Source organism: Maylandia zebra, unplaced genomic scaffold (assembly GCF_041146795.1).
Source record: "Maylandia zebra isolate NMK-2024a unplaced genomic scaffold, Mzebra_GT3a scaffold01, whole genome shotgun sequence".
Classification (NCBI taxonomy): Eukaryota; Metazoa; Chordata; class Actinopteri; order Cichliformes; family Cichlidae; genus Maylandia; species Maylandia zebra.
This window is the reverse complement of record NW_027490031.1, coordinates 214,387-225,437: the sequence shown is the minus strand read 5'-3', so window position 1 is coordinate 225,437 and position 11,051 is coordinate 214,387. Positions and strand designations below refer to the sequence as shown.

The 11,051-nt window shown below is 41.9% G+C and overlaps 1 protein-coding gene across 1 annotated transcript; it reads right to left on the bottom strand.

Annotated features, from left to right (window-relative positions):
* Positions 1–3,903: 3,903 nt before the first annotated feature.
* On the bottom strand, positions 3,904–10,810 carry LOC106676171 (uncharacterized). Its single transcript, XM_024799978.2, has 6 exons — positions 10,716–10,810; positions 9,390–9,740; positions 6,961–7,287; positions 6,770–6,871; positions 5,585–5,917; positions 3,904–5,462 (listed from the first exon to the last, which is right to left on the bottom strand). The coding sequence occupies exons 1-6, from the start codon at positions 10,750–10,752 to the stop codon at positions 5,419–5,421; spliced, it is 1,194 nt and encodes a 397-aa protein (XP_024655746.2). The 5' UTR covers positions 10,753–10,810; the 3' UTR covers positions 3,904–5,418.
* Between the last annotated feature and the right edge of the window lie 241 nt (positions 10,811–11,051).

Here is an 11,051-nt window from a genome sequence, read left to right as displayed (position 1 = left end):
GCTTGATTACACTTAATAAGAACATGTGAAGAGTGAAAGGATGGAGGAACAGAGCGAAGTGTCGCAGTCTGTTTACATGTTTAGGGATAAAATTGTTCCAATGACAGAATATGTTTCTATACGTTTAATGGAAGAAATCACTTTATTAATAATAGATGACTGGAGATGGTGCACGCCTGTTATACTGTTACAATCCCTGTTTACATGGATGAATATGGATATATTAATAATGTTATTTTATAATAATAAAAAAAAGAAATAAAAAATCATGGCACAGTCTTGTGCTTGCTGCAAAAGATAAAATAAAATAAAATTCTGCACAGATAAATTTGAATTAAACCTTTTTTTTTTTTACACTTGTTCTATTTTTCACAGCTGGTACAAATTAGAATTACAGGCGACCGCTTCTGGCCCCCAGGCCATATGTTTGACACCATCATTTATACACAGGTGATGTTTCTACTCTGATATAAATGCTGCGTCCTGTTATTTATTGCTCTTCCTGTTGGAGCCCAGTCACTCTGACATGTGTGACTGTACATGCTGGCTGTGTGTTGGCCAGCTGTCGCTGTCTCACAGCAGGACTCGGAGGATCCAAGTGATGCTGCTCCGCCTGCACTCTGCTGGTCTGTCTCTGCCCCTCCCCCTTCCATATGTCGCAGTGAAGCCTGTAGCTCCACCTACGTGACAGCAGCTACCAGCAGACCACACGTCACTCAGCTGAGTTACCTTCAATTTTTCAAACGGTTTCCTGCACGAATCGAAACATGTTTGTATTTACTGATTAATGTATTAACTGGATTATTTATGTTTTTTCCCATAAGTAATAATTTCCCATAAATAATTCCCAGAGTGAGTCAGCGGTGTTTATCATATTTATTATCATCACTATGACTACGAGTCCTTACAAACGTTATTGGACAGCTGAAAGCAGCATGGCTGTAGTGCTCATTATTTTAATGATAACATAATTATAATAATTATTAATATTAAATATTAATAATCAGATGAACACTGACCCTGTTGGCATCCGTGTTGTCCAGAATAAATAGCACAGAGAGGACAGACGGCTGTGTCTCCTCTAATACCCGCACTGGTCACCGATGTTTCTGGCCTCATGCTTGTGTTTAACAGCCTCAGAGTTTGGACGTGTTTGTCTGATTTTGTATCATCACGTTTGTTCTACACACGGCTAGAAGCTGGGATAGCGTTAGACATGGATTTTAATTCAGTAAAATATCTATATATCTACATACATATATATTAAATAAAAATACTAAATTTGTTTTCCATCTTTATAAGAGGTTAAAATTTAGCACCTTTTTATTGGTTAATTCTGACCAATCCCGAGAGCTCATTTCATACATCTTTAAATCTTTTGTGAGATATTCACAACAGAAGCTTCGGTGGGAATAAAAAAAGAAAAGGCTCCTCTTTCATAAACGTTATTAATGAATAAATGTCTTTTTCTTGTTTTTCTTTTTCGGTATGAATATTTTCTTCATGTGAGTAACGGAGTGAGGATGACGTCACTTAGCGCTGTAAATGACATTTTCTGTTAAAAGTAGAAGAAAGTAGAGCCCGTGGGGGTCAGAGCTGAAGCCTCTTCCTGTTTTCTCTCCTCCCTGACAGCAGAGACGAGCTCGCTCTCTTTCTCTGCTGGTGGGCGTGAACGAGGCTCACCCACCAGTCTGCATGGAGTAATTCTTCCAGTAAGATGTTCATATATTATTTATAAATATACATAATGTTAATGTGATTAAAGTCTCCACGATCCACAGCAGGAATAATCACGAGAGGATATTTTCTTTTACACAGGCGCGTGTAATGAAAAGAAGCGGTAACATCAAAAACAGCCACGCGGTGTTTTAAAGCAGTGTTTCCAAGGCCGTGACGTGAAATAATAATTCCACATAAACGAAATAAGTCCACAGTAACGAGCCTGTTGTAAGGAGCAGAAGGGTCGGGCACAAGCCACGCCCCCACACCTTCCTAGCTGTTGAGTAATGAGGTGTCACGTGACAACAAGCTGCCACGGGTTATGTGGAACTTCTCCTTCTGTGTAGAGCTCACAGTACAGCCTACAGGCACACTGTGATTATTATTAATTAAAGTATTATTATTGCATCATGATTTAAATAATGAGGATGCCTCGTTCTGTTTCCTCTGAGGCTGCTGTGCCACGTGGAGCAAACATGAACATAACGTTTACAGCATATCTTGTGACTGGAAATAGTTTGCACTGTTTATATATTTATATTATTTACTGCAGGTATTGGTGAAAAAGCTTTATGTTGTGAAAAACTGAAATCTGAAATTAGAATAGTTGTGCCTTATTTTGTTGATGTTTTTACATGTATTCCTTTTGAAAATACTAAAATTTGTATATTTATTTATTTTTGTTTGTCTGATTACATTTATTTAAAAAATAAATCGGACATTTCAAACAGTTACTCGCTCCTTGAGTAGTCTTTTCGCCAAGTACTTCTTTACTCTTACTTGAGTACAATTTTTGGATAGTCGACCCACCTCTGATTATATCATGATTTAAATAATGAGAACTACAGCCGTGTTATTATCAGCTGTCTAACAATGAGTAACGACTCGTAGTCATGGTGACAATGTTACATACGATAAACAGGCTGTTAAATGAGCTGTTGACTCTGGAGGGCAAAACCAATCATGAATCAATAAACACAAAGATAAATTCGATTTGTTCAGGAAACAGTTTTAAATATGAGAGGTGCTTTTTCATCTCTGATCATAGTCAAAGGAGCTTGCAAAGAACTACGATGACCTGGATGACTGAGAACCTTCACAGACATATCTCTGATCATAACTCAGCTGATCGCAGCTCTGCTGTTTTAATGAGGTCTCTTCACGTGGACGTGGGCTCGTGTTCAGACATCCTGGAGATGTGACAGGAGGTGCATGTTGTCTGCTGGTAGCTGCTGTCAGGCAGGTGGAGCTACAGGCTTCACTGAACCATATGGAAGGAGGAGGAGGAGGAGAGACTGAAGGAGGAGGAGGAGACAGCAGAGTGCAGATGGAGCAGCATCGCTTGGATCCTCCGAGCTGGAGTGAGACGCGACAGCTGGCCAGCACACAGCCAAGATCTACAGTCACACATGTCAGAGTGACTGGACTCCAACAGCTAATATAAATGCTGTGTTCCAGGATTTATGCAGTATTCATATTTGTGATGTTTTTGTAACAAAACAAAGCCCCACAGAGGATTCACACAGTTTCTATTAGAACAGATTTCAGGCTCTACTTAATTTTATTTTTGTAGGAGATCAAACCGTCGACTGCCTCTCAGTGTTGTTTATTGACTTTCAAACATACGGCCTGGGGACCAGAAGCGGTCGTCTGTAAGTCTAATTTGTACCAGCTGTGATGACATGACAGAATAAAGTTACGTTGAAACCAAGCACACCCTTGTTTGTCTTGTGACATTTCAATAAGTTTGATGTGTCACATGGCCCTCTGCCTATTGAAAAAGCAAATGTTGTTTTCCAAGATGGCCGACTTCTAAATGGCCACCATGGTCACCACCCATCTTGAGGAGTTTGCCCCTCACATATACTAATGTGCCACAAACAGGACTTTCATATCACCAACCATTCCCATGTTATTACGGTGTATCCATATAAATGGCCCACCCTGTACTTATTGTGTCATCATGTGCTGTAAAAAACAAGAACAAGAGGATTTTAACAAGCTTTAGAGGGGAAAACCTCCCACTGTGCACCGGAAAAACAAGAACAGGTGAAAAGTATTTTGAGAATACAGAAGTTGTGGTGGTGGGTGGTGGGGGGCGGGCTCTACAGGAGGGACACAGTTGCCCCCCCTTGTCCCCATAGATCCACCCCTGTTTGAATAATCCAACAGTTGTTAAAAAAAAAAGGTCAATTGACTTTTAATTATATGTTTTTTTGCAACAAACAGATATTTTTTAAAGAAAGGATAAAATAACTTTAATAATATTTGCATAGTTATAGATATTCATACGTGTAAACAGTGATTGTAACAGTCAGTGAAACAGGCGTGCACCAGCTCCAATTCTTCTATTATTAATAAAGACATTTCTTCCATAATTAGAAACATATTCTGTCATTGGCACGATAGTTATCCCTAAACATTAGGGGTGCAACGATATTCGTATCGATATTGAATCGTTCGATACAGTGCTTTCGGTTCGGTACGCATATGTATCGAACAATACAACATTTGTAATTTATTTTATCAACTTTCCTTCTGACTATGCTGTCTGTGTGGAGCGCTCAGTGGATCTGCGCTCGACAGTGCAGCCTAGGCGGAGTAGTCGAACGCAGATTCACTGAGCGCAGGGCAAGCTAGCAGACAGAAGCTAAGCTCGACTTAGCTTAGCGAGACAGAAGTTAAGCTCTCCTTGCAACATGGCAAATTGAACCTCCCCCACCCTCATTCAGATCTGGTGTTTGGAACTATTTTGGTTTTATTTATTGGCTTTTATTTTGGAAAGAGCCATTTCTCTGTAATAAACTCTCTTTTCAAAAGATGAGTGATTCCTCAATCAGATATATTTATTTTCTTTATTACTTTGTTGTTTCAGCAACATTACATTTAAAAACTACTTTTGAGTTAAAATATATATTTATCATTTTAATAAATGACAAATTAAAAAAGCATGAACATTCTTTTGTATCGAAAAAATATCGAACCGAACCGAACCGTGAATTTTGTGTATCGTTGCAGCCCTACTGAATATGTAAACAGACTGCACTTCAGCAGCTCTGTTCCTCCATCCTTTCACTCTTCACATGATTTTATTAAATGTAATGAAGCTCGATCACTTTATAATGAATAGAAAGCCAACAAGCACTGATCAGCTGACCTCAGAGAGCCAGATGTTACGTATGGTTGCAGTAACTCACTGATATATGCAGGGCTCTGACTGTGAGCACCAACATGTTCAAATTACTGCAAAAGACTGATTCAAGTTTAAATAGAGAGCTCAGCGACAGGCTCTGCTAATAAAGCTCAAATGCAACTGCTGATTTGTGCATCTGATGAAGCCGCATCCTCTCTGGAAGTGCACACATGGAGCTCATTCTCATGCTGCTGCTCGTTCCTTCCTTTAAAGTACACACATGATGAATAACCAGCACCGCTGATACTGCAGTGGTGCTGCTGTCCATCATTGTGTGTCATATCTGGGATTTTATGCCCAAACACTGAGCTCTGAAAAGACCACCATCGAGAATCATCATCCTCTGAAACACTCAGGTGGAGTTTTACGATGCATAAGCTGCTGATAGATGAACTTTTGACCTTAACAGGAAGTCCTCGTGTGTGACAGGAAGCTGATATGTGACTGAAAGTTTACAATCCACAGCTTTCCCCACAGTGCTGGACGTGGAGGAGTGATGGTTCATGTCAGAGCTGCTCACCAGCAGTTTGATCCTGGACCTGAACTCTTCCTGCAGAGGAGACACAAGACAGTCAGAGAGACACACACACACACACACACACACACACACACACACACACACACACACACACACACACACACACACACACACACACACACACCACTACACACCTTTGACTCTGATCCTCACGGTTTTCTTTCTGATGAAGTCTCCCCTCCTCCACACCAAACACTTGTACTCCCCACCGTCTCCCTCTGTGGGCCGTTCCACAGTCAGGCTCAGGTCTCCAGTCCTCAGTGGGTCTCCCCTCATCCTCGTCCGGCCTCTGTAAACCTTGCTCTGTTCTTCAGGCAGGTCGGAGCCGTTGTGATACACGTGGGCCTTCATTCTGGGATCATAGCGTTCCCACAACACTTTAACATCTTCAGGCAGGTTTTTTGTGGTTTTGAAGGGCAGCTGGACAGACTCCGCCCCCTCCACCACCTCCACCTCCACCGGAATGACTGAGAAGACAATGAACACAACATGAGCTGTACAGACGGTAACAGCAGGTTTTTAGAGGTTAATTCTAAACATAAAACAAATAAAAGCACAGGTACATGAATGAGTTCGTCCTGTAAAGAGGCTCATGCACCTCCCACATGGCTGAAGTCATGACAGAGCTTCTTCAGCAGGTTATCAGCAGCTGGGAACAAAGATAAGCGTGAGCCTCACTCCAGAGCACGTCCACTGCTGTCGTGAATTTATAAAATGACTCATCTGTAAAAGTTGGAAACTTTATTTTGGACGGGAAAATAAAATCGCTTTGATTTCATTTGAATCTTTATTGAACTTGTGGACAGAAAATATATTTCGTTTCCTATTTGCACATTATTTGTTGTTTAAAAAAGACTAATATTTAAAAAGAGCTAATACATTAGCTCTTTTTAAATATGTGTTTCATTTTAGATTTGATTATTTTCAATTTCTTGTGTTTCCTGGATCTTTAGTTTGCTGTGTGACGAGACAACAGGGTGATGCTCACAGGCTTGAGCAGGAGAGGTTCTAGGAAGCCGAGATAAGACTGAAATAATCGGTGACTCCACAGTCGGCCATGTCTCACACACATCAGCACAGAAACCATGAAGATCTCATGTGTCTGAACATCTGAAGCTCTCCACCACATGACTGAGCACAACTCAAGGAGGAACGTTTACTGTCAGCACATGTTTCCATGTCAGCTGCTGTTTACCACCACAGAAGAAGAACAGCTTGTCCACATGCAGCCTCTGTGTCAGATCAATGCAGTGAAGCACACACACTGTTTAGTAAAGTCATGCTGTGGCGTTATGGGTAGTGTAGTAGGAGACACTCACATGACATGATGTGATGCCAGAAATTAAATAAAAGAACCGCAGAAACAACCAGAACAAGAAGCAGGAAAACCAGGAGAGCTGTGGCCCAGGATGGAAACGGTTCTGTGGAGAAACATTAAACAAACACATGACCTCTGAACTCTGACCTTAACCTCCTGCATTGACCTTTGGTCTTAATCTGCAGCTCTGACCTTTGACCTGCAGCACTACTTTCTGTCTCAGGATGTTTTTGTCCCTGTAGATGGTGCAGATGTATCCTCCACTGTCTCTCTCTGTGGGGTATTTCAGGGTCAGACTGAGGTCTCCAGTTCTCAGCAGGTCTTCGTTCATCTTTGTTCGGTCTCTGTAAAGTCCGTCCTGTTTCGTCAGGTCGTCACTTCTGTTTGAATACACATGGACCAGTTCTTGGTCAGAGCGAGTCCACTCCACTGTGGTGTCCTCAGGCAGGTCAGGTTTGATTTGGCACGGCAGGATGACGGAGTCTGAGCCTCCAACAACCTTCACCTCCACCTGCTGGTCTGAGAGGACGAGAAACCACAATATCAACTGTAGAAGAAGAATCAGCAGACACACTTTAAGTAATAGCATAGCCGTGACCTACTAGATCTGGGTATCAATGTTACTGAGTCACAAGTAACAAAGTACAAATACTTTGTTACGTAAGTAAATTTTTCAGGTATCAGAACTTTCTACTTCTTACATTTTCAAAACAGGCTGGTTACTTTAGGTTTAGTGTTTCTACTCAGGGATGAAGTGGGAGTGCACGTGTCCGTAAGTCGTGTCTACAGAATCTAGCTCGCACTGGAGAAGCGAGCGGACACCGCGTGATGTTTAAGTGTCAGCTAATTTCAAATGCAGTGTTAACAAACATCAGCAAACACACAAACTGTTTGTGTGCAGTTTGTCTCACAGTGTGTCGCAGCTAAAGGTCCAGCTGCTGTAATTCAGACAGAGAGGAAAGAAGATGGACAAAGATAAGAAAGAGGACAGGAGAAGAAGAGACGTTAGACTTAATGCTTACATGTAATGTCATAGTTTTAATCACATATTAGTTTTGTATATGATGTGTTTGATAAATTACATATATTTATATTGTGAAACATCCTGCAAAAGAAACTAGGCTCTTAAAAACTGAGCTTTAAAATGAACAGTTGTAATGAAACCTGAGAGATGCCGACAGACTGACTTTAATGGGCTGGGACAAAAACATCGTCCCTGGCATTTCTGTTCTAGGTGGTCCACCACCATCGCTCAGTAGCCCTGACTATATATGATGCAAACACATACAGTGTGTATTAACATGGGTTTTAATCAGGCTGGAAGAGCTATTGTTGGATTATTCCTTACTTGCACTTAGGGCTGCACGATTAATCGTTAGAAAATCGCGATCTCGATTCATACTTATGTGCGATCTCATTTCCAAATGATAACGATTAAAAAAAAAAAAAAAAAAAAAAAAAAAAGACGATTGTACCGCATTTTGATCCGGGACGTACTCTGCATGAAAACAAGCGCTCTCTCTTCCTGCTCAACAAATGACGAGGGCGGAGCCTTATACCACGTGATACAGAAGCTGTGCCGTGTGATGCTAAAATTAGCAGGAAAAAACCACGGAGAGCACGTCAGGGATGACGAGAAAGTGACAGGAGAAAATCCGTCCCGGTCAACCACCCAAACATCAATAACGGGAACCTTATACAGCGCTTCCCTATACCCGTCGAACTCCCGCAGGCACAAAGAAATCACGGAGGCCATCACTTATCACCTGACCAAAGATATGGCTCCATCAACACTGTGCAAAACGAGGGATTTAGGAAAACGATCAACACCCTAGACAAACGCTACACAGTGCTGTCCCGCAACTATTTTTCTATTGTTGCACTACCTGCTCTAAACACGCAGCGTCGAGCAACAGTGGAGACGGAATTTCAAGCAGTACAACACTTTGTTGTTTTTATGTTTATTTATTGTTTTTATGTTCAGTTTCACCTGTTACGAAGTTGATGTGCAGTAAATAAGTGCAATAAATATTTATACTGGAAAAGAAAATCGTGAGAGAATCGTGATCTCAATTCTAAGCCAAAAAATCGTGATTCTCATTTTATGCAAAATCGTGCAGCCCTACTTGCACTGAAACATGTAAAAGCTACACTTTAGCTGTTAGCAATGACTGATAGTCACAGCAGCTTGTTGACCTGAATCCTTGAATCTCTCCCTTTCTAATTAGGTTCCTCCAACTATTTTCTGATTTCACCTTCATCCATCTGTGAGAACACTCATGTTTGGAGTGTTTTACACAGAAAAGAATTCAAAGATCTATGAGCATGACTTGGTGATGGGGAAGAACAAGGAGAAAGAGGAGCTCAGACAGATCATAAACCAAGCAGCCTCAGCCTGTAGCAGCAGCACTAAGATCCAGATCACAGGGAGCTTTATCAAAATGAAAGTCTGATGTCTAATCTTAAAAGCAGAGATGTTTGGATCACACACTGGGATCTTCAGGTTTTTTTCCTGACTGACTTCATTAAAGCTTCTCTCAGCACCACCAGTCCACTAACAGACGTCTTACTTTAAGAGATCCCAAAACGTTCATTCTGTTCAGGTCAGGTTAATTACCGACCTTTGACCTGCAGCTGGATGTCTCTCAGTCTCTGATCTTCTGTCCCATCACTGATGGAGCAGGTGTAGATGCTGCTGTCAGTCTTTGTTGGGTTTCTCAGAGTGAGGCTGAAGTCTAGAGAGTCCAAAGCATCAGGCCTCATCGACGTGCGCCCGCTGTAACGCTGGTTTTGCCCTCTGAGATCATCTGCTTCTTCTCGTCTCACATGGACAGATTTAGGATTGAGATCACTACGAGTCCACAGCACTGTGGGGTCATCCTCAGGGATAAAACCTGAGTGCTTGCAGGGCAACAGGACAGACATTACGCCCTCATACACCTCCACCACTGCAGTCAGGGCATGCTGGGAAACTGGCAGGAGACACAAACAAGAACACAAACTGAGTGTTTCAGTTGGCTTCAGAAAGTTACAAACATACAACGTCCATCACAGCCACACAATGAGTAATTACACAAAACCAACAGATGTTTCAAAGGCATCAGAGGTTAGTGACGACTTCCTTACACTGAGGTGAAAAACATCTTCTGAGCTTGTTGAAAAGAGAAGGAAGAGATTTTTTGAGCTTTCAGCACTTTGCAAATTCCTGCTCAACGTCTTGACAGCCTCACATTTAAACCCTGACATTTAGACGCTGCTTAGACGTCTAATCAACACAACATTGTTGACTCAGCACACATGAAGCAGAAAACAGAAGAAAAGCTGCTTTTTACTTTTTATCCTCATCTTAAGTCAGATCTCTGTGGACACCTGCTGCTTTTACACAACAGCAGCTAACTGTGCAAAATATGTGCAGCCATCCACTGAAGCATGTGTGGACATGGATATACAAACAGTGCATGAGGTGACTGTCAACAATGGCTTCCACTATACTGCTTCATATTGTTTTGTGCTGCTTGTTTGTTTTAACAGTTGGTTGTTTTCAGTGTTGCTGGAAAAAGAGGATTTATAGAGAAGATGAATTATATCCTATGTTTAAATGATCTACAGCTTCACTCGCTGCCAGTTAAAAACACAACATGACACAAACTCTGCAGCAGCAACAGCCCAGCTAAGAGTCCAGCTCCGCACCATCACTGTCCGACAAACAGGTCGGTGCCCTCAGCCGGGTGACGTGAGGGTTAAATATTTGCTCCAGTGCGTCATGAAGAGCGGATACAGAGGAACAGCGCCCCCACCAGGCCGCAGACACACACGGTTCATCACATGGTGAAGTTCAGGACAGCGCGCGGATTCACAGTAAACTCACGTTACACGTCTTATTGTTGGAAGGCACACACCTGAGTGAGCGCGTGCGCCTTCAAACAGGGTCAGAGCGACTTTCCTACCGAGCACGAGGAGCAGTGACGTCAGCAACGTCTTCATTCTCCGGGAGAAAATTCCGTTATTGCTCGATGCCACCACAGCCTGCAGCTGCTGCTTCTTCTTCTATCCTTGTGTAGCGGTTGGCAAACAGCTTCAGGTGCATTACCGCCACCTTCTGGACATCGTTACACCTTTGTTTTCATATAAACACCTGTTGCTCTTAAAAACACAAATATCGCTCTATAAACTCCATGACCGGCACTCATTTGAAATATTTATGTTACCCTTAATTGAACTCTATTTTTCTGTGATTCAGATTTCTGTATTTGCCTTTCCCACCTATATTTACCACATTCTAA

Excerpts from the sequence above, each read along its gene's own strand:
- LOC106676171 (XM_024799978.2), bottom strand. The coding sequence starts at position 10,752 with ATGAAGACGTTGCTGACGTCACTGCTCCTCGTGCTCG. Across the intron at positions 6,872-6,960 it reads AGTAGTGCTGCAGGTCAAAG|AACCGTTTCCATCCTGGGCC; the intron begins GTCAGAGCTGCA and ends GTTTCTCCACAG. Across the intron at positions 5,918-6,769 it reads CTGGCATCACATCATGTCAT|TCATTCCGGTGGAGGTGGAG; the intron begins GTGAGTGTCTCC and ends TTGTCTTCTCAG.